General features: G+C 42.5%; 1 protein-coding gene across 1 annotated transcript in view; it reads right to left on the bottom strand.

The window, feature by feature from the left end:
* LOC144222593 (protein argonaute-1) overlaps window positions 1-23977 on the bottom strand; it is a 38884-nt gene that overhangs the window by 6932 nt on the left and 7975 nt on the right. Inside the window, exons 3-16 of the mRNA XM_077753112.1 lie at window positions 22249-22369; window positions 21623-21804; window positions 21087-21223; window positions 20728-20862; window positions 20491-20578; window positions 19722-19869; window positions 15559-15678; window positions 15069-15191; window positions 14798-14931; window positions 11504-11688; window positions 4138-4297; window positions 3863-3953; window positions 2580-2774; window positions 520-654 (exon numbers count right to left, since the gene is read on the bottom strand). Of these exons, the coding sequence (XP_077609238.1) occupies window positions 520-654; window positions 2580-2774; window positions 3863-3953; window positions 4138-4297; window positions 11504-11688; window positions 14798-14931; window positions 15069-15191; window positions 15559-15678; window positions 19722-19869; window positions 20491-20578; window positions 20728-20862; window positions 21087-21223; window positions 21623-21804; window positions 22249-22369 (1954 nt within the window). The remainder of the gene's footprint in view (window positions 1-519; window positions 655-2579; window positions 2775-3862; window positions 3954-4137; window positions 4298-11503; window positions 11689-14797; window positions 14932-15068; window positions 15192-15558; window positions 15679-19721; window positions 19870-20490; window positions 20579-20727; window positions 20863-21086; window positions 21224-21622; window positions 21805-22248; window positions 22370-23977) is intronic.

Here is a 23977-nt window from a genome sequence, read left to right as displayed (position 1 = left end):
AACTCAATTCTACTCTGATTCGATCAAAATCTCTGTTCCCAAAGGGTATTAAATCTTGAAATAATGGACTTCTACTGTCACACAGATCTGTGGTTAAGTGCTAGTTTCACCATTTATTAGCTGTGTGATCTTAGCAAGTCATTTAACCTTTCTGAGGTTAAACTGCAGCTAATAATAGTACCTAACTCACAGAGCTGCTGTGAGGAAGATACCTTTGTGCCGTGTCTGACATATAGGACAAGTTCAATAAGTGGCAGTTCCCTTTCCTTTCTCTGGGAGCTGGTCTATATAGTGTCTATAGGCCAGGGAGCTAGGAGGAGGGAGAGGAAGTATAAGGGAAGGAGGGGAGAAAGAGAACAAAGGGGAGAAAGTGGTAGAGGAAGGACAAGAGCAAGGGAGAAAGGACCAGGGAGGATAGACGGACCAAGGACTACCCAGATTTATCTCACGAACTTCTTCCATATTAAGAGAAGGGAGACAGGACGAATGTATAGGTAGCTTCCTCAATTTCTCACTCACTCGCTCATTCTTGTCGGCACAAAAAAGGCGGGTGTGATGGCGTTTCTGCACCACAATATAAGTGATCCCAGGCTGGTAGTCCTTTTCCAGTTTGATGCAGGCATCACGAATGGCCAGTAGCTCATAGTGGAGGATCTAGGCACAAGGTAAGGAGGGAGACAAAGAGACATATAACTCCTCTTGAGTCACTAAGTGGCTGCCATTTGTAATATGGCTTTTTTTCTCAGTCTCCCTTTATAAGCTAACACCCAACCATTAGCAATGACAGGCTCTTCCTGTCAAAATCAGCCTTATCCTCAGTTCACCTGATATGTTGTTATAAAACCTTGTCTGGGAGGCCTGGTATCACCAGAGAATACTCACCTGGCTCCTATACATAAAGAGACCTAATGTCAAAACACAGAAACAAAGTACACAAACATCACTATAATCACAATGCCCAAAATAAGGTCAATTTCAGATTTGGAAGGACAAAAGGAATTCCCCTGTGAGCTCCAAGAACAGACAAAAGTTGAGACCACCGGAGAAAAGCACACAGTTCAGGAATTGGTACAGGAGTAGATGATTTCAGTCCTACAAAGAAAATGGACTAGCTAAAGACGGTAAATAACCATATGCAACAGTTGCCTCGTGGCCTTAGATGTCAGATATAGGGGGTCAAAACTGTATGGTAGAAATGGATAGAATGGAAATCCATTAGAAATAGGCTTAAACCCAAGCTTTATCTGGTTGTATTCCTGTGAGCAAGCTACTTAACCCTTCTAAGTCTCATTTTCTCCACATATACTAAAGTTACTAATAAGACCAGCCTCACAAAACAGTTGCAAAGAGTAAAACAGATTAATTAAGTAAAAGCATAGAAAATCCAGGAGGGGGGCACCTGGGTGGCTCAGTTGGTTAAGCGTCTGACTTCAGTTAGCTCAGGTCATGATCCCCACTGTTCATGAATTCAAGCCCCACATTGGTCTCCATACTGACAGTGCAGAGCCTGCTGAGGATTCTCCCTCTTTCTGCCACCACCCCCCTGACTTGCACGCACACACTCTCTCCCTCTCTTCTCAAAATAAGTAAATAAACTTAGGGGGGGGAGATAGCTTTAAAAAAAGAAAACCTAGTAGGGACTTCATAACTGATGATTGCTTTGCTAAGCAGTTTGAATTTTAACCCAAGGCTAGGTGAAGCCACTAGACATTCCTGCACAGGAAATGATAGGAAAAATTTGTCTGCTATTTTAGGGAACGTTGGATGACTTAGAGAAAATTAAGGATAACAGTTAAGAGCATAGACTCTGGAATCAGGGACCAATTTGTCTGAATTCCAGTTCCATCACTGCTTAGCTTGGCTGATGTTGAAGAAATTATTTAACATTTCCGAGCCTCAAGTTTCATCTGTCAAATGGGCTAATTATTATTATTATTTCATAGGGTTATTCTAGGCATTAAACAGAACACATATGAAGTGCTTACCACAATTCACAGTATGTAAGTGGTACCCAATAAATGACAGTTATATTACTATTAAATGGTAGTCAAGGAGACCAGTTCATTATACTACTCTAAACAATAAAATATGAAAGCTTGGCAGGGAGAAAGAATAGGAGGAAAATTATGAAGGAATGTCAACAGCAGTGGTTGTCAAAGTGTGGCCTCTAGACATGCAGCATCACCTACCTAGGAACTTGTCAGAACTACAAATTCTAGCAACTATCCTAGACTCACTGAACAGGAAATTCTTAGAGCCCTACAAAACTAGTGTAACAAGTCCTTCAGGTGATCTTCACGCATATTAAAGTTCTGAGTACTACCAGTCTAAAGAATCAGACTTCAACATGAACCAACTAGTAAAGAGGCACTGAAGGTCTTCTGTTACAAGAAAGATGTTTTCCTTCTTGTCTATAGATGCTTGTACACACCACCTCTTAGTTGTGATCTCTGCTCTTAAGCTCTCAAAGAAGTAACCCCTCCCAATGCAATAGCCTAAAAGAGAGAGCAGGACTCTCTGCACCCATTAGGTCCTCTGGCCCCAATGTGAAGGTTTTCTCCACCTATTTTGGGCCCTACCTGGGGGAGCTGGCCTTCAGGAACCCCATCTCGGTAGAAGATGATGCGAGTAGGCTTGAAACGGGTGGACTTGTAGAACTGGATGAGCAACTCACGCACCATGTAGGATAAGTCCTCAATGATCTCTTGCCGGGGTCGCTGCACCCGCACAGTAGCACAGTAACGGCTGGGGTGGGCATCCATACTGCCTACCACCTAACAATCAAAGATGCAGGATCAGCTCCCAGAACCTCCATTCTCCCAACGTTGTCAGGACATAGATTTGGGGAAAGTATCTTATCAAAAAAACCTATGGAATCAAATTGGTAGGGTTTTTGATTCAACTGAGTCCTGGTTTCAATCTCAATCATGCATAAAGATGTTATTTAATCCATGTGATTTTTTTTTTCCTCCTCTCAAATGGAGATAATAACGCTACCTGCTTACAATGTTACTGTGGTACATATAAAACACCTTGCATAGGACCCATAGTAAGTACTCAATAAGTTCAATTCTTACCCCTTGCAGAGAAGCGTGTGAAAGTTTGGCACTTCTAGCTCAAAGAGTGGCCCCATTGAGCCATAAGTTTGTCCTTTTCTCAACTCAAGTGCTAATCTACCCAGGAACTGTGGTGAAGAGTATTCTTGCAGGAGGTACAAGTAATATCATTTTCAAAGGAGGCAGTGGCCAGAGCCTAGGATGGCTGACCACAAGGAAAACAAGGATAAGCATAGTATAGGATTTCCCTGGATTTACTGAGATTAGCCCAGTCTGCCTACAGAAACGTGAGGGTTGAGGAAAGAGAAGTAGGAAGGCAAGCCTGATCCCTCTAGCAATTCATAATTCCCTGCCCCAGGGACAGGTAGCAAAGAAGTTGGGAGAGGGACTAGCAAACCACCTAATCTATTAGATGGATCAGGGGTAGGGATGGGGAAGAGGAAAGGACAATCCCAGCAACTAAGTAACCACCTTAAAAAGGATTTCAGAGAAGAGACATGGTCTTTCCTCTATCCCAAAAGTGGACATGGAGAGAGAGAGAAATTTGAACATAGAGCAAGAGTGATAGAGACTAAACAAAGCTTCTGGCCACCGCCCAAACTCCCACTGCTTTCTCTGAAAAACAGAAACCATACAGAGTTAGTTTTACGAAGATACCAAGGGAGTGGTTAATGGGAATGATCAGCTGAAAAAAAAGTTCTTCTGAAAGGTCAAGCATCAGAGCTGAGGGAAGGAGATTATGTGTAGTCTTCAGAGCTAAGATCTAAGATGAGAACCTTAAGAAGAAGCTGGAGAGTATCACTCACTGCTGTGATAGAAGGTTTTTTCCCATCCCCTGCTGGGGGGTGTGTAACATCTGCTCCCAGGAATATCACTGGCTGTTGAAAGACGGCAGAGCTAAACAAAGAAGAGAAAACAAATGGTGAGGAGTTGGGTCTTCTCTTCCTGACACCATCTAGCACCCATTTTGGTCACCTCTCCCTTGTGTCTGATTGATTCTCCCTGGCCAAGATCCTATCTTGTTGTCAGTTCCCAGCATGGTACCTTGCTTGGCAAGGCAAGTGGGCAAGAGAGTTCATACCGCTGGTGTGGGACTAGGATGTTGTTAATGCCACCAAGTTTGACATTTATCTTCAGGCAGAGGTTGGACAGAGTCTGAGGCGAGGTCTTGACCACATTCTTCACTTGCACACACTGTGTAGCCATTCCCAAGAGTGTATCTCCAACACGTTTCACTTCAGCTATGAGCAGGGAGAGAAGTGATTAGTGCATTCGACAAATACTTACTGAATGCTGATTAGATGTCAGGCAGTACATGAGGTGGTAGGAACACAATGGTAACCAGAAACACATAGAGTCCCTAATCAGACATTACTTTCTAGTGACTAATCTTTAAAGTCATGGAAAATACAATGATTAATGCTACAACAGAAAACTTCATGAAGCTATGAGAGCAAAATAGCAGGCAATAATCCAGATAGGAAAGGACTAAGTAAGTAATGATTAAAATGAAACGTAAAGGTAAAAAAGGACTTAGAAGAGAGACAGAGTGGGACACCTGGGTGATTCAGTCGGTTAAGTGTTCAACTTTGGCTCAGGTCAGGATCTCATGGTTCAAACCCCACGTCATGCTCTCTGCTGACAGCTTGGAGCCTGCTTTGCATTCCATGTCTCCCTCTGTCTGCCCCTCCCCCACTAGCGTGTGGGTGTTCTCTCTCTCTCTCAAAAATAAACATTAAAAAATTTTTTTTAATTAAAAAAAAGGGAGAGGCAGAGTTGGGAGAGAGCATTTCAGGCAGAGGGAACACCATGCAAAAATTCACTCTGATAGGAGATATGTTTGAGAAATTGAAAGGCCAACGTAACTAAAGAGAGAGCAAAGGAACCATGATATGAGACAAAGAATGTGGTCATTAGACTGACCTAGCAAGAAATGAGGGTAGTGTGTACTAAGAAGACAGCTGCTTAGATGGAAACAGATTTAAGAGACATTTAAGGGACTCAGATGACATATGTAAGGGAAAAGAATTTTTATGGATAATTTCAAGTTTCTAGCTTTTGTAATAATTTTGAGATAGTTTGAGTTTGAAGTGCTTTTTGGTCATCCCAGTGGTATCAACTAGGCAAATGAGAATAGTAGCTGAAAGCTCAATATTCTGAAAAGAGATGCAACTTTGTCAGCTATTCAGGTACAGGCAGTAATTGAAGGCATGACCTTGATGAGATCATCAAGGAAGAGAACATGCAAAAGGAAGAGGGCTTAGACCTGAATCTTGAGGGGCTCTCAATATTTGCAAAACATTTAAGAAGATGAGTATGCAAAGGAGAAGCATGCAGAGAACTACAAGGAAGACAGTGTTGTGTCATGAGTGACAAGGGAAGAGACTATTTCAAGGAGCAAGTGTTCAACAAAGTCAAATGCCACTAAAATATCAAGTAAAATAAGGACCAGAAATGTCCTTTGGATTGACACTGGTAATGTATAAAAGCAAAAACTATTTTGGTGATACAAAGTACTGAGGAAGAGATGTGGGATCAATGAAGGATTTAGCATGTTTTCAATGAAAGAGACTTGAGCATGTTTAAAAAGCTAAAAGAATCATTTCTACTTTGAAGCAGATGGAGTAGTTAGTGGCAAACCAGTGCTTCTGCAAAGAACATTCAGAGAAGCCAGACCAAATACAGAAATTATCTTTTGAAGGCAGCAGAGAGATGCTGAGACAAGAACTAAAGGGCAAAAACTCCATAGGAAGAGAATCTCACCAAGGTGAGTTTTCTTCTGCAACTGCTTTTACCCTAGGTACATTTGCTGATTCTAGGTGTGGACAGGAGGCTGAGATTCTAGGCTTTGCACCAGCAGAGGAACGACTGCCAACGGATAGAGAAAGCAAGAGTTTCTGAAGGAGATAGACTAGTTCTAAATGCCTAAAAGTTAAAATATATATATATATATATATATATATATATATACATATATATATATATTTAAATGAAAACATACACTAGTATCTTATGACCTTGGGATTTCTTAAACAGGACGCAGAAAGTACTAGCCATAAAGAAAAAACACTATACAAATTGAACATTAAAATTTTAAATTTCTGTTCGGGGGCGCCTGGGTGGCTCAATTGGTTAAGCATCCAACTTTAGCTCAGGTCATGATCTTGTGGTTTGCAGGTTCAAGCCCCATGTCAGGCTCTGTGCTGACAACTTAGAGTCTGGAGCCTGGTCCAGACTCTGTGCCTCCCTCTCTCTCTGTCCCTCCCCCACTCATGCTCTCTCTCAAAAAAATAAATAAAACATTTAAAAAATTTCAAGAAAAATTTTTTTAAATTTCTGTTCAACAAAAGACTCCTTTAAGAAAGTAAAAAGGCAAGCCACAAAGCACAGAAGACATGTATAATACACATACATATTACATAAAAGAATTATAAAGAACACCCATTAATCAGTAAGAAAAAGGTAATTAAGGCAAAGACAAAAGGGGAAGACTTGAGCAGGCACTTTACAAAAGAGGCTACTGAAATAGCCAATAGACATAAAAAGATACCCAACTTTACCAATCATCAGAGAAATCAAATTAAAAGCACAACACAATTATTACTGAATACCATAAAAACAGCTAAAATGAGAGAGACAATAACCAATTTTGGTAAGGATATAAAATATCTAGAACTCTCATATACTGCTGGTGGAAGTGTACAAGTTCCCTCTTCAGGGGCTTGGGAGGCTCAGTTGGCTGAGCAACTGACTCCTGATTTCAGCTCAGGTCATGATCTCACGATTGTGGGATCAAGCCCCATGTCCTTCTGCAGTGGGCACAGAATCTGCTTAGGATTCTCTCTCTCTCTCCCTGCCCCTCCTCCACTCACACCTTCTCAAAAAAAAAAAAATTTTTTTTTAAATCCCTCCTAGATACACACCCAATGGAAGTGGGTATATATATGTTCAAAGGATATGTACAAGAATGCTCACTGAGGCATTATTTGTAATAGTAAAAACTGGAAACAACGCAAGTATGTCCACTGACAGTAGAATGGATAAATACATGTAAATTGTATTTTATTCAATATGATGGAAAAACTGTAACAAACTACAACTAAACAAACATGATGAATCTCACAAACATAATGGTGAGTGAAAGCCAGACACACAAAAAAGTACATAATGATTCATTTATACAAAGTTCAAAGACTGCCACAACTAATCCATGGCATTAGAAGCTAGAAAAGTGATTACCACTGATGGGGAGTTGTAGTGACTGGCAGCCTGAGGTTGCAGTAATGTATTGTTCCCCAAACTGGGAACTGGTTACCCTGGTGTGACATTTTGTAAAAATTCACTGGCCTGCACTCCTAGGATTTCTATATATACTACAATAAAAACTTTACACTAAAANCCCCCCCCCTCGCTGCCTCTCTCTCTCTCTCAAAAAAAAAAAAAACATAAAAAAAAAAAAAAAAAAGGACAAGAGGATCAATTTAGTGGAAAGTATGGAGTTACAAATGCTAAGGACAGATTGAGATGTGATACCAGATCAGAATGGGGCAAATATCACGCTGTCCTTATATATTATTAGGGCAGCCACAATGCAACTGACCTTGCTTTGGCCTCCAAGGAGGGAAGGTAAAGATCTTTAGAAGAATCTAACTGCTCCTCTCATCTGCTGGCTTAATTCCTAAGCAACTGGCTAAATTTTCCAAGTGGCATAATCAAGGAACAGAATCCAAGTAGAAGAAACCCAAAATCCTAATCAAGGCTGAGACTGGACAGAGATATAGCATTACTGAGCCCAGGGTGAGGAAAATTCTCTGAGTAAGCACTGACTTCCCCAAACATGCTACACTATACTATACTACTTACAAGCAAGCCAAATACTGGATTCTCCCCTTTGATGGAGAGAACCAGAATGTGAATAATTACTCAAGGCAGTTATCCTAAAGAGTATCCTTATTTTGCATCAAAGGGCCATCAATTTAAGATCCAAGAGAGACATGGATTGGAGGTAAACCAACTTCCCAAAATAAGCAATTATTAAGCATCATGTCAGTGGAAGGCTCCACCTTATATGTGCAGAGGAAAGAAAGTTTCAAGGCAAAATAAGATCTACCCTATGCTCAAAATAATATCAAGGTAGGTTGTAACTGATCAGCAGCCTGATACAATTTCCAGAGTAATCTAGAAAGATTTATCCTCTGGGTAGGATAAGAGATGGCTTCTGGGAATAAGTATATTTATTATTTTTTTAAGTTTATTAATTTTTGTGAGAGAGAGCACGTGCACAAGAGGGGAAGGGGCAGAGAGAAAGGGAGACACAAAATCCAAAGCAGGCTCCAGACTCTGAGCTGTCAGCATAGAGCCCGACATGGGGCTTGAACCCACAAACTATGAGATCATGACCTGAGCTGAGGTCAGATGTTTAACCAACTGAGCTACACAGGTACTCCAGGAATAAATACATTTAAACTGGGAATTGAAGGATACAGAGAATTTTAAGGGCAACATGAAGATAAGAAAGAAAAGTACTTAGATATTCGAGACAAAGGCAAATGAGGTAAGCAAAACCAGAGACTAGAAAGTATAGGCAAGAAAAGAGCATTTATAGTATCTACAGTGTGCCAAGCACTGTGTTACATGTTGCTTTTATTTTTAAATGTTTATTTATTTTTGAGAGAGCGAGTGAGCAAGCGAGCACACAAGCAGGGGAGGAGAAAGAAGAGGGGAAGACAGAGGATCCCAAGCAGGTCATGCACTGTTAACACACAGCGAAACCAGGGACTCAAACCCACAAACCATTGAGATCATGACTTGAGCTGAAATCAAGAATCAGGCATTTAACTAATTGAGCCACACATATTGCTATTTATATAATTAATTCATGAGGCTCAGAAAGGTTAGGTAATTTGCCTAAATCAGTAAACTGGCATCGCCAGGATGAAAATCTATTTCGATTTCTATCTAATTCCAGAACAAGTGATCATTCCAATATGTGCAGCAAAAGGAACAATACAAGATAAAGCTGAAAAGTTAAACTTAGATCAGGACCCCCCAAAATTTTCATTTTGTGAATCTGAACCAATGAAGGTTTTCTTAGGAGTAGAGTCACAAAAAGTCTCATCAAGTAACCTATTCAAGAAAGATTTAAGAAGAGGGGCACCTGGGAGGCTATGTCAGTTAAGTGCCCAACTTCAGCTCAGGTCATGATCCCACGGTTCGTGGGCTAAAGCCCCACATGTGGCTCTGTACTTATACCTTGGAGCCTGCAACCCTGCTTTATATTCTGTGTCTCCCTCTCTCTCTCTGCCCCCCTCCTCCACTTGGGCTCTTTCTCTGCTCCTACCCCACTGTGCTCTTTCTCAAAAATAAACAAACATTAGGGCACCTGGGTGGCTCAGTTGGTTAAGCGTCTGAGTTCAACTCAGGTCATGATCTCACAGTTAATGGGTTCAAGCCCCGCATCGGGCTCTGTGCTGACAGCTAGCTCAGAGCCTGGAGCCTCTCTTCGGATTCTGTGTCTCCCTCTCTCTCTGATGCTCCCCTGCTTGCGCTGTCTCTCTCTCTCTCAAAAATAAATAAAAACATTAAAAATTTAAAAAATGAACAAACAGGGGCGCCTGGGTGGCTTAGTCGGTTAAGCGTCCGACTTTCCGACTTTCGCTTAGGTCATGATCTCGCGGTTTGTGGGTTCGAGCCCCGCGTCGGGCTCTGTGCTGACTGCCAGCTCAGAGCCTGGAGCCTGTTTCAGTCTGTGACTCCCTCTCTCTCTGACCCTCCCCTGCTCACGCTGTCTCTCTCTCCTAGAAATAAATAAAACATTGAAAAAAATAAAAAAATAAAAAAATAAACATTTGAATGAAAAAAGAAAGATTTAAGGAGAAATGTTAAAATTAAGTTGGAAAGTGTGGGTGGAGACCAGAGAATCTATCTTAAAACTGTAAAAAAGAACACTGTAGATGAAGCAAAGAGAACACAGACTGCCTCCAGAATTTGGATAAAGGTACTCAGAGGCAATTATGATGACAAACACATAAGAAGATAAAGCTTACTAATAAAGAGAGAAGATTAAGATACTAAAAAGATGGTCCACTGAAACACCTTAAAAGAGCAGACAATATATCCATTTTATTCACCAATACATTTAGGACCTAGCACAGTATTTCTCACACATAGTAGGTAATCAGTAAACTATTATGGAAGAGAGAAAGGTCAAAAGTGACCAATGAGGGACAGAAGTAAAGGACTAGATCAAGATTTTAATAATACATTATAGCATATAATAATAGGTGATGTTTTAAGCAACTGAAATAAATGAAAATTTCACTAGAACGTAAAGGTAGAGAAGGCAGGGTGCAGAAATCTGGAAAATACCAGGCATGTTTGGTAATGACAAAAATAATTAGAGAGAGACAGGAGAAAATATCAGAAGTCAAGAGAAGTGAGAAAGGTCACAGATGGCTCTCTGCAAGGGAAATTTAGGAGGTTAGAAGTAAGACAGATGAAGAAAGCAAAGGAGTAAGTAGCTAGTGAGGAAGTGGTGTAGGGTATGAAGTCAAACAAGAAAAGAAGGGACGCCTGGGTGGCTCAGTCGGTTAAGTGTCCGACTTCGGCTCAGGTCATGATCTCACGGTTCGTGGGTTCGAGCCCCATGTCGAGCCCTGTGCTGCCAGCTCAGGGCCTGGAGCCTGTTTCGGATTCTGTGTCTCCCTCTCTCTCTGATCCTCCCCTGTTCACGCTGTCTCTCTCAGAAATAAATAAAACATTAAAAAAACAAAACAAAACAAGAAAAGCGGAAGACAAAAGCTAAACAAAATATCATGATTGTGGTAATGTGCTCTTGGGTGGGGAAACTGAAGTTGGAGGGTTAAAGGGTACGAACTCCCCAAAGTAGCAGGATGAGACAGGAACAAGGGCACATAAGGGTTAAACAAGGTAAGAGGAGGGGCAGCTCTCACTTTAAAACAGGAGAGACGGAGGGAAAACAGAGTAAAAGAAATGTGCCAGAGTTATATATTGTCACCCCTATCCTTAAAAGTGGAGAGAGAGAAAACTCAGAAAGTCCAAGTCATTCCCAGGCAACAGACCACTTACAAAGCCACCACAAATGCTGCCTGGGTGTACTGTACACTGTCCTGATAGACAACACACTCCTAGGAATAGGAGTCTGGACTGACCCATTTCTCTATCTGGCCCAGCTTTGACTAGCACAAAGACCAGCACCCAGAGGACCCCAGTAAATGTTACTAGGGATGGAGTGTGAGCAGGTAAGCAGGATGTAGGATGATCCAATGGCTCGTACAGGCTGATCTTTCTCCTACAAAGGAATACTGACGTTAAGGAAGAACTCTGGCTATATCAAAGAACCCACACTGAGTCCTCCCTAGGAGTCTCCAGGGAGCTACCCTGAGAAGAGTCCTATCTTCATTATCACTGTCCCCAGAGAACTGTACCATACACTGGCGTCTTCCCTGGTAGGATGACGATAATGAGCTGCAGCCCTGAGTAGGTGTTCTTGAGATGCCGGAACATGGGCTCCACGCTGTCTGCCCCCTGTGCATATTTGCAGAAGCAAGGCTGGCCCTGGATGGGCATCCCTGCATCCTTGGAAATCTTCCGCAGCTGGTCTGTGAAGTTCCTGCAGCACAAGTATGGTCATGACAGGAGGCAGTGAGTCCCACTTTAATAATTCTGAACAAATGCCTCCATCTTAGGTACCTAGCTCTATGATAACCACTGAGAGATTGAGATAAATGATATATGATCACAGCCAATGTAAAAAAAACACATTTGTAGTTGAGTAGGACAAAACCAAGCTTGCTAAGTATTTAATGGTGCAAACAGAGAGCCAAGGGAGTCCAGAGAAGGAATCTGTGGGAATTCTGAGTCCCCACCTTGTCCCAACCAAGCAACTGATTCCTGTGCACTAAGTCCTTAGCAATAGGCAAATGCCCAAGAGAAAGGCTTCTGCTCATATTAAAATAAGCTCCAACAGTGATCAGAGCACAGGAGGTGCTCAGTAAAAATGAATTTCCTCCTCCCCTGATTTTTTGAGGGCTAAGAGCAAATAATTAAACAAGCTTCTTTTCTTTTGGCTTTGGGGCTTTACCCTAGGAAAGGAAGGCAAAGTTGGAAGAAAGGGTACATATGTAGTAGATCTTAAAAAATCAAGCTACATAAATACAGTAACAGATTGAAATGGGTAGCAGGAAATTTAACTTGTGAAAATCCTACATTTAGATTAAAAGCAATATACAAGTAGAGAATAAAAGCAATTGTTTAGGGGACATTATATAGCTTACAAATACCAATATGACAGATTCAAAAGTCTATATAGTAAGAAAATAAGTATTTTTAACATATTTAGTAAACACACACATACAAGATAAATACAGTATAATACTATTAAATAAAACTTAAAATCATATATATGTATGTATAAAAAACATATAGAAGTTGGATAGGAAATTCATGACAATTCACGATAGAAGCTGCATCAGAAGGCGGGAATGGAACTAGGATTAAGGATATAAAGGAGCATCAAATTTAATAAATGGGTCTCTACTTCAAAGAAAGTGGTATTCCCAATCTTTTCTCTACCACCAGATCACACTTAGTATATTGTGTCCTGTGCCAGAGACCACAATGTGTTTAAAGAAGTCTAGAATGGGGAAGGTCTTGAAAACCTGTCCTAAACATTAAAAAAAAGGGGGGGGGGGGTGTCTGGGTGGCTCAGTCAGTTAAGCGTCTGACTTCAGCTCAGATCATGATCTCACGGTTCCTGGGTTTGAGCCCTGTGTCAGGCTCTATACTGACAGCTAGCTCAGAGCCTGGAGCCTGCTTCAGATTCTGTGTCTCCCTCTCTCTCTCTGACCCTCCCCTGCTCACGCGCTCGCTCAGTCTCTCTCAGAAATAGATTTTTTAAAGAAAACCTGTCCTAAAAGTGATATAAGCTGAGGTAACAAGACTTCTTTAGCCGGAAGTAAAATTCTGAGGGTTGACCTTAGGACTCCCTCATCCATCCCCAATTACCAATTTATACACCTCCACAGCCACCTCTTTTCCCTCTGTCTCAGTAGAAAGGATGCCTTTTCTTGTACTCTGGATCCCATCCTCCTCATACACATTTAGAAACTTTGCTCTATTTCCTTTCTAGATTCTCAGAGTTCTATCTTCAGCCTGTGTTCACTATTTACATTCTCCCTGGACAATCTCATGCACTGCCATACCCTCAGATTCCCAGGTTTAATCTTTAGCCTAGAACCAAACATCCAACTACATATCACTGACCCAGGTATACAAGCCATATTCTTACCCCTTGCATCTCGGGATCACTGAGAGAATGGGATGTCTGATGAACTGGCTCCCAATTCCGAGATTCTAGGTTTATTAGTTTCAGTACCCCAAAATATCCAAAATAATGGATTCTCAAAAAAACTGGACATGAAAATAAGAGAGAAGCACACAAAGAATATATCTTCCAATAAGGTGACACAAAGACAGAGAACTGGGAGCCTTTCCAATATTGCTAAGGGCCAACTTTCCAATGCTAGACCAAGGCTAGGAATGGCTTGACCTAATGGTACTAACGTCCCAAAACCCAGGAAAGGGGACAAGAGAAACTCATTTAAAAGAAACTGTAAGTGTGATGGTAGTAGTTGTGTATCTGTGAGAGGAAAAGAAGAAGGACAGGCAGGGCAGCTAGAGTCCCCACATTCATCAGGTGCTACTGTAACTAATTCTTATTAAAATCCCAAAGCCAGCTGAACCTACCAGGGCACAAAGCTCTATTATCCTTCTCAATGCCCAAAGTGGTCAGCTCCACCAGCTCTTCCTCAGCCTAGGAGTGCACTGACCCTATTCTGGATCCAGAGTGAATAAGAAGCCACCACTTCAAAAGAATGCAGGCACTAATAAACTGCACACTTCAAATGGGTTAATTTTGTGGGATCTGAAATATCTCACTAATAATAAGACTGCAAGGGAAGGGTCAGTTACTTCTTTACTATTCATTCATTCACTCAAGAACATTATTCCCATAACATGTTCCTTTAAACCATTTGGCTATATCATTTTTTTCATTGCTGTCATCTATTCCTAGCCTCCTCTCAGCCACAGGTAGCTAAGAGGCCCTTATAACTCATGTTCATCTAATTCAGGTCACTTGGACCTGAATGAAAAAATTCTGTGTATAGGAGAGAACAGCTCAGAGAACCAGCTGAGCTTTTGTTTCCAATGAGGAATACAAGCTTTGAAACCTCAGATCTGATTTGATCCCAACTCTGACACTTTCTTGATATGCAAACCTTGTACAAGGTACTCTCTGAGCCTCAGTTTCCTGAAAATGGAAATACCACCACCTACTCACTGAAAAGATGAAATGAGAGAACATAAAATTAGGTACGGTGTTGGTACATTACAGTCTTCGTTACTATTATTTACTACCAATGTTAATAATTATAACAATAAAATAATTCAGGCCCCCTCAGGAGATTCATGCCCTGAAATCATCTCTGACACTAATACAGCTCCTCATCAAGATGTCTGACCGCAGATGGACAGAAAAGGAACAGTTAAGTTTGAGCCAGAAAGCACAGGGAAGCAGGGTCAAGAGTCAGAAAGAGGGGGGGAAAAAAGAGTCAGAAAGAGGGGAGTACAGATCAAATCTTGGCCCCTTGTGGGTAGGGGAAGGTGGGCAGCTCTAGGGTCCTTCCCACCCTTCCACCCATATACCGAACCCTCCTTACTTGAGCACCTCTTCTCGACACTGTTTTTGGGGTGCGAAGCAGGCGATGGCCCAGACTTTGATCTCAATCCCATTGTAGAACTGTTTCCCCCGCATGTCCCAGACACCCTGATTAGGGGTGGCAATGGCCCGGTTCTGGGGATAGGCAGAGGGGGCGTCCAGGTGAGCCTCAGTAGAGCCAGATGAGCAGGGGAGCCAAAGCCCCTGGCAATATAACCCAACTCCCCCTACCATAAGCCCCAGAGATGTTGTCTGGCCCTGACCCTGCTCACCCGGCCGCCGTACTGCAAGATGGGCGCCGGCAGCACTCGCCCTGTCACCTCCGTCATGTCATCCTTCACTTTGATCCCAAATTCCTGAATGTAGGGATCTAGGTTGTAGCTGGCATTCTTCATCTGTAAGACAAAAGAAGGGGATCTCAGGAGAGCAGCAGCTTGGCAATACTGCTCACCCTCTGGGTCCCAAGGAGAAAGCCCTGAAGGGCAGCTGGGGCTGGCAAGTAATAGCCCTAAAAAGGGGCGGAAAGTGGAAAATGAAGTAAGTGGGAGTAGATAACACAGGGAAGTAATACAGGAGGGAAAAAGAAATAAGGAAGCCAAGTAGCTACAGGGTCAAGAAACAAGAGCAGTCCTATGGAATCCCAGGCAACAAATCCAGACTTGTGTTCTCCTGAGGATCCTGCCAAGGCAGAAAAGTATCTATGCTACCAGGGGCCCCAGTGACTGAGCAACCAAGCATACATTTCTCTGCAGCCCTACTGACCAGGCGGCTAATCTCCTCCTGTCTGTCTGGGGCCGACCTAGCTGTAGCCTTTATCATGGTCGAAGTCTGGTTGTCGGTCAACTTCTTAATGCAGCGCTGCCCAGCCACAATGTTACAGACCTGAGGAAACGAGAAGGACAGGTAGCTCTGGCTTGAGTACAGTCCACGCTGTACCCAGAGCCCCACAATAAAGGAAGAGACCTTGGCTGTCAGTCCTGGAAAGGGGACTGCAAAAACCCTTGTGCAGAGACAGGTAAGTTAGAAAATATCCACCTGCAACCAAAGGCAATAGAGCCACTTTGTCATTAAGGGATTGGGATCCAGAGCCAGATCTGGGCCCAGGTCTCATGTTAATTGGGGAGAAGAGAAACAAACTCATAGGACTGTTTGGAAACTAAATGAAATAAAGCACTTAGAGGACCGAGTACAATTCTGGAACACAGTAAACACTCACTAAACTCTAGCATAAATTATTATTTACCAAACGACCTAGTACAGAGCTCTTCTGAATACTAAAAAACTCAATATAAACAAACTGGATTCCTAAGGAGGTAGAAAGCTCTCCAATGGTGACAGGCAGTCAATTCCTTCCCTGCAACTCATTAGGAGAACTAGGGATGATTCTTAATGCTTGAGCCCCAGCCTACAGATGATCACTGAGCCCCTGGACTACAGCAATCGCTGTCTCGGTTGGCTGACAGCATCTTCTGTTGGTGTGAGGAACATCCTGCCATGTGTTCCTCTGTTTGGGGCCCAAGACAACACAGTGGATTTCAAAAAAACTTTCTAGTAATGTGAAAGACTTCCATTCTCCAATATACTATATTCAGGATGCCATGATCAAGAAGCCTTTTTGGAGAGTAGAAAGAGCCTGTAGATTGGAAAGATTTGAATATGAAGCCCAGCTTTGCCATTTCAAGGTGATATTACCTTGGGCAGGTCTCTTAACTACTCTCAGACTACGCTTCTTTAATTTCAGTCATCAAATAAAACATTAGCTGGGGTGCCTGGGTGGCTCAGTCGGTTGAGCATCCGACTTCAGCTCGGGTCATGATCTCATGGTTCATGGATTCAAGCCCTGCATCGGGCTTTGTGCTGACAGCTCAGAGCCTGGAGCCTGCTTCGGATTCTGTGTCTCCCTCTCTCTCTGACCCTTCCCCACTCATGCTGTGTTTCTGTCTCAATAATAATAAACATTTTTTTAAAAATTAAAAAAAAACATTAGCTAAGGGGGTTGTTGTGAGGATTTAGACAAAATGAAATGTGTAACTGGTTCCCAAAGGGCCAGCACTATGTACGTACTGGTTTTCCTTCTAATTTTCAAAGTTCATGATGAACAATGGTAGAGAAAATCATGATAAAGCCACCTGCCTTTAAAGTCCATATCCCAAAGAATACAAAATTAGTCAATTCAATTAATAAAAATCCAGAATTGTTGAATTCTTAAACTAAACAACAATAAAATCATTGAATTGTTAAAAATTACGAGGTTGCTCTCTTAAAAGCACCTTAAGGTTGTAGCATTCTTGACAGATGATTTCAGCTACAGAATCAACACTAGGAAAAGACTAAAGCAGGGGTGTGGAGAAATTGAAACCCTTGTGCATTGCTGGTGGAATGTAAAATGGTAACAGCCACTGTAGAAAACAGTACGGTGATTCCTCAAAAAATTAAACAGAGATTATCATGATTCAGTAAATCCACTTCTGAGTATATAGTCAAAAGAAGTGAAAGCAGGGACTAGAATAAATACTCTCCACCTATATTCATAGCAGCATTATTCATAATAGTTAAAAAAGTGGAAACAACCTAAGTGTCTATCAATGAATGGATTTTTAAAAAAAGTGATATATACATACAACAGAACATTATTCAGCCTTAAAAACGAAGAAAATTCTGACACATGCTACAGTATAATGAACCTTGAAGACATTATGCTAAGTGAAGATGCCAGTCAAAAAAAGCCACATATAATTCCATTCATATGAAATGTCCAGAATAGACAAATGCACAAAGACAGAAATAGATTAGTCGTTACTAGGGGCTGGTTGGTAAAGAGTAGGAATGTAAGTGACTGCTAATGGGTATTGGTTTTCTTCTGGGGATGATGAAAATATTTTACAACCAGATAATGGTGATAGTTATACAACTCTGAATATACTAAAAACCACTGAATTGTACATTTGAAGAGGGTGAATTTTATGGTATATGAATTATATCTTAATCAAGTTATTCATTAAAATATTTTTTTAAAAAATCCCACCTGGCTATAAAAGTCTACATTAGACCCTGTACCTCTCTCTGAAATCACCCCTTACTACTTTTGCTCTCATATACCACATGCCAGCCACTATGGCCTTCTATTTCTCAAAAAAATCCAAGTTCCCTGCTGCTTTAGAGCCTTTGTACTTATTATTTACCCCATAAAAGGTTCTTCCCTCAGGTTTTTACAAGGTTGGTTCTATCTCATAACTCAGGACTTAAATATCTCCTAAAAGAGGACCTCCCTGACCACAATAACTAAAGTGGCTCTCCAACCCCCTCCTCCCTTACCTCTATCCCCTTAAACTATTTTATTATTCTTATACCACTTAACACCATCTGAAACTATCTTATTTATCAATTTATGGTCTATCTCCCCCTTCTAGAATGTAAACTCCATGACAGCAGGGACCTTGTCTGTCTTGTTAATCTCTATATTCCCAGCACCTAAAAGAGCATATAACACACAGCAGGAGCTCAATAAATATTTGTTAAATAAACAACAATAAGAATAAAAATATACATTAATATATAAATTATTCACCTTGGAAACTAATGTTTAAAGAAAAGTAATGTTAATTTGCTAACAATATATGTAACATAATTTGGCTTGCAGTAGATAGCCTAAGCTGGGATTGTTCCTGGAAACTCCAATTTACACCTCAAAAGAACATACTGCCTTCCTCCCACTTTCCATGCATCATCAGCTATTAACTAAAGCCAGAGTTCTTGGGTTTGGGGATCTCATCTCCTCTCAGCCTAATTCCCTCTGGCTAGTTCTAAAAGCCTAGGGGCATCTGGGTGGCTAAGTCAGTTAAGCGTCCGACTTCCGCTCAGTAGTCATGATCTTGTGGTTCATGGGTTCGAGCCCCACATTGGGCTCTGTGCTGATAGCTCAGACCCTGGAGCCTGCTTCAAATTGTTTCTCCCTCTCTCCCTCTGCCCCTCACTCACTCACGCTCTGTCTCTCTCTATTCCTCAAAAATGAATAAATGTTAAAAAAAATTTTTTTTAATCCTAGAAGCTCACAGAAGGCTTGAGCTTTAGTCCCAGCTATCTGACTCCTGCAATGGGAACAGAGGAAGATGTCATTATAGGTTAGTGCTTCTCCAATTTTAATGTTCATGAGTCCTCTTTGGATTCTGTTAAAAGACAGATTTTGATTCAATAGTTCTAGGTAGAACCTGAGATTCTGCATTTCAAACAAGCTCCCACCCAGGTAGTGTCTATGCTGTTGATCTACAGACCACATTTTTGAGTAGTACTAAACAATCAAGTAGTCAGCAGTAATTTCTCCAGAGACATTTTGGCTAGTGTGTATATCCCAAATCAAATACAGCCCAATGGCTCTGAATTTGTATTCTATGACTTAAAAAGCATTACTATTCTTTAATTGCAGGATTTCAAAGGTCTGCTGAAGCATAAAAATATGATCAATCTTGGGACTAAAACTTTTTCAAAAGGAACACATTGATCATCACATCGATAACATGAACAGGACTCATGTTATAGGTAACGTGCAAAATAAGGTATACTGACATCTCTAGGTCATTTAGGACCCCCAGCTCCAGAAAGGGTTAAGAGAAATTAAAAGAATCTAAATGTGGGTATCTGAAATCTCTGTCCTGACCAAACTAATTATGTATTAAATAGTAAATACAGCTTTTACCTCTGCCTGGTAGTCCTAAAAGAACATGAGAGCAAGATGAAGGGTAACGAAAGAACTAGGCAGGTAAGAATGAAGCCTACATTTCACTGAGTGACCTCACACCTCTCAGAATGTCAATTTTCCTAACTTCAAAATGAGAATGAGAGACTCCAAATGGAAGAAAAGAGCTCCGATGATCAGTGTGCAGATACAATGCTTGTTCTCTAGCCCAGCAATTACTTGGCAGCCTCACCTCTAGGGGCAGGTAGGTATGCTTTTGTTCCTGGCCAACTTGCAGGCAGGGCAGGTGGGGATACTTGAGCTGAAGGTTATATTTCTGCTTGAAGTACTGTGCCACTGTGCACTCCACAGTCTGTCCACTCTCCAGCTGCAAGGGAAACCTGTTTGGGGGAAGGAAAGAAGGTGTCAGGGCCCAGCATTTAATCCCACCTCTTTAGACTTACAACCATGGGAAGTCCCAGACTTGGCTTCATCCTATCCAGCCTCTTTAAGCACTGCCACTCATGGGAAAGTAGGCAATACAGGGCTCCCAGAGTGAAGTCAAAGAGTAGAGGCAAGTTCCACAATAGTCAAGACCATATCTGACTCATCTACATGTCTAGTGCTGAGCATAAAACCCAACACCCAATAGGCACTCACAGACCAGTTAGTCTAAGGGTCTAAGGTCAAGAAGGTGGATGGAATGAGCCCAGGAACCTAGCTTTCTTTCTCAGGTGGAAGAGTAAGCTGAGAGAGATCCTAACATTTACAGAACTGAGGCAGCAGTCAGGGGAAGACTCCTGCTCTATAATAAAGGCCCAAGGAAGAAAGGTGGAGACCAAGAAGGTAAAAATGGTAAGGAGAGTATCAAGGATCTGGAAAGGTTGGAAGAGGGATACCAAACTCCCATATTTTATCTTCAAAAACTCAGGGCAAGTAGGGGAAGGCATAGGAAATGAAAGAATAGCTGACATATCAGCCCTCTTCCACCAATGGTATGGCTTAGCAGCCTGTCAACTCACGTCTGATGGCTGGCAGGGCGGCGGGTAACATTACACACACGGTATTTCCTCTTCATCTGTCCACAGTGGGTCACTTCCACCTTCAGGCCTGGGATACACACACTGCCAGTCAGGGCTGGAAAAGGCTGCTCATGCAACCAGGCTTGGCCTCTCCCTGAACATATCCCAAGGGGATTTCCTTTTATGATGAAAGAGAAAGTAGTGTTGTTTCCTTTCCCCACATGATTGGGTCCTCACCTTTGATCTCCTTGGTGAAGCGCACACGCTGAGAGTCTGTGAGGGGCTTGGGCTGCTCATCTATGTTCCTGATGTCCAGCACCTCACACATGAACTCAATCACCGGCTGCGCCTTATAGAAGGCAGTGGCTGAGACTGTGGGGACAGGGTGGGCATATCTCAACTTAGGTTCAATCTTTCAGTATAAATGGAGGCACTGCTCTTTACACCCTCTTCCTTATAGGGTATCGGGATGGGGGAGGGGTCCCAGGGCTTTAGGGATTAGACTAGGAGTGTGGTTGCAGAGCTGGGAGGGATGAGGCTGGGAGTGTGGTCACTGGACTTAGGGTGCCCCTGGCTCCATAGCTGTCCCCACTCACCATCAATGTTGAGCATCATCTTCCACATGGCAGGGCGCACAGACTGGTGAAAGCCGAACCAGACCTCGCGCCCACCCCCCAGCGGGTGGTAGTAGCCCTCAGGCGGTGAGAAGAAGGAGCGGCCCACGGGGGTGTACCTGGCAGGGACAGGCAGAGAACTGGTCCCTCGGGCACAGGCCCCCACCCTGTGAGGCATCCTGGGCACGGAGGAGCCCTGGCCTGGAAGGCAGGACACCAGGGCTTTAATTCCAGCTCTGATCCTTTACTAGTTATTATGACTGACCTTGTGCAAGTCTCTATCCTTTCTCTGTCCTGCAGGGACAGATGGGATGGAGGTCCAAAGATATCTAAAAGGGACAGGGCCAAGGCTTTAAACCACCTAAATGTATATGCATACCATTTGGCATATGGTAGGGCTTCAAAGAATGTTTTATTCAAAAGGCATACTGCGGGACCTTAGTAAGTGCTCATTACCCCCCACCCCGCATAGCAGTTCTGCCACCACTACTAGCCCAGATACTAACTACACCCAGTACCTCATGGATGCCAGGTGCCTCATGGCCACATCCAGGGCTTGCACAGACTCCAAGGGAACAGGGATCTGGCCACTGACCAAGGCCTCATGCAGCATGCGCCAGCTGACAATAGCTAGCCACTTGATGGAGACCTTGAAGATTCGATCCTTCCCTTCCCCAGGGATTGTCACCTCAAAGTCAACCTTCAAAAGAAAGGAGTGAAGGACTGCCAATGCTTTCCCACAATCCAACATTCCTTGTGTTGCCCCATCTGTCCCCAACCACAAATATCTGCCAATAATCTGCTCCTTAAACTGATAGGGACTCACAGTGAAGATTTCAGAGGAAATTCAGCCCTTTAGTCTCTAGCCACCTTAGTTCAGTGCTTCTGCCCCTCTCAACCACACCTAGCGGGAAGTCCTTTAGGTCTATTTTAAGTCTAATCTCAGTCTGTTTGGACAGGGACAGACATATAGAAAGCTAAATAAACATCAGTATCTACCCATCCCTCACCCTAATACACCAATACACACTTTCTCATCATAAAAGATGAAAAGGATTTCTGGACTGCCAGATTCTAATAGGCTTAAATGAGTTCTGTCCCACCCCAGACCCCTGACATGGGTCTAGTCTGACTCCCAACTTACCCGTTCATTGCCAATGGGCAGTGCTGTGACAGTGTAAATGTTCTTCTTTCCATCATACACAGGCTTGCGATCACCAAAGATCTGAGGCTTGAAATGCTGGACCATGTATTCCACCACTTCCCTTTGGGGAATAGGAGCAGTAGGTAGAAGCTGAGAGACTACTACTTCAAGCTCTTGGAAGTAATTCAATGTTCAGGTAATGTCCATGCCCTCCTAACAGCTACTCTAATCTCATCTACTCTATAGCAGTGCTTCTCAAACGTGGACATTCATATGAATCACCTGCAGATTTTATTAAAATGGAGATTCTAATTTAGGTCTAGAGCAAAGCCTGAAATTGTATAGTTCTAACAAGCTATCAAGGGATGCTTCTGGTTCTCAGAACACCAAGATTCTAAAGGATCTAAAAGAGTAGGTATGAGTGCCTTCTGAGCAGAGGAGGCGGCAGAGGAAAAAAGGGGTTACTCCCAGGGTCTATCTAGAATCAGGAACAGAATCCAGACAGCTCCAATCCCCAAGCTGACACATATAAAAGGTAGATGAGGGGTGCCTGGGTGGCTCAGTTGGTTAAATGTCCGACTTCGGCTCAGGTCATGATCTCACGGTTCCTGAGTTCGAGCCCCATATCGGCCTCTGTGCTAACTGCTCAGAGCCTGGAGCCTGCTTCAGATTCTGTGACGACTACTCTCTCTGTCCCTCCCACACTCATGCTTTGTCTCTGTCTTTCAAAAATTAATAAATAAATAAACGTTTAAAAAAAAAAGGTGGGGGAGGTGCCTGGGTGGCTCTGTCGATTAAACGTCCGACTTCGGCTCAGGTCATGATCTCACAGTTCGTGGGTTCAGGCCCCATGTCGGGCCCTGTTCTGACAGCTAGCTCAGAGCCTGGAGATAGATAGCCTGTTTCAGATTCTGTGTCTCCCTCTCTCTCTGACCCTCCACTGCTCATGTGCTTGCACACGCTCTCTCTCGCTTGCTCTCTCTCAGAAATAAATAAAACATTAAAAAAAAATTTTTAAAAATAAAAAGGTAGATGAAGCAGAGATCTGAATTAGAATAGGAATAAACTATGGAAGAAGAACCCCATCTCTTCCATCTCTCTGAAGCCTTTAGTCCTTCCACCCTGCTATCAACCTCATTATCATCTCTTTCTCGGTTTTACTTCCTGTCCTCTGCCACTAAGATCCCAGAGTGTCCATCTATCCTTCAAAATACCATCCATCCAACTATCTAAACTGTTCACTTTCTAAACCAAAGCTCTTGAATACTACTGATAAAAAGACTCAAACTGTACATTGTAAGCAACTATAAGCACACGGTTTCAATCCCAATTAGGCTTTAGTGCTACCAAGCAATCTCTTTAATGTCCCTGATCATTTCCATTCCTTACAGACTGCCAAACTTTCTCCTCTACCTTCTAGCTCCAGAACCCATTCCTACCTCCAATCAAAAAGCAACTCTAAGGGTGCCTGGGTGGCTCAGTTGGTTAAGCATCTGACTTCAGCTCAGGTCATGATTTCACAGTTTGTGGGCTGTCAGCACAGAGCCTGCCTCAGATCCTCTGTCTTTGCCCCTCCCCAACTTGTATGCTCTCTTGCTCTCTCTCTCTCTCAAAAATAAATATTAAAAAAAAACAAAAACTCTAATTACTAAAAAGTGTAGCACAAAATAGGCAAGGCTACCTTCAAGTTCTCAGACATATAAATAATCATATTTACATATGCACACCT

Source organism: Crocuta crocuta, unplaced genomic scaffold (genome assembly GCF_008692635.1).
Source record: "Crocuta crocuta isolate KB4526 unplaced genomic scaffold, BGI_CrCroc_1.0 scaffold303, whole genome shotgun sequence".
Classification (NCBI taxonomy): Eukaryota; Metazoa; Chordata; class Mammalia; order Carnivora; family Hyaenidae; genus Crocuta; species Crocuta crocuta.
This window is presented reverse-complemented; position numbering and strand designations above follow the sequence as displayed.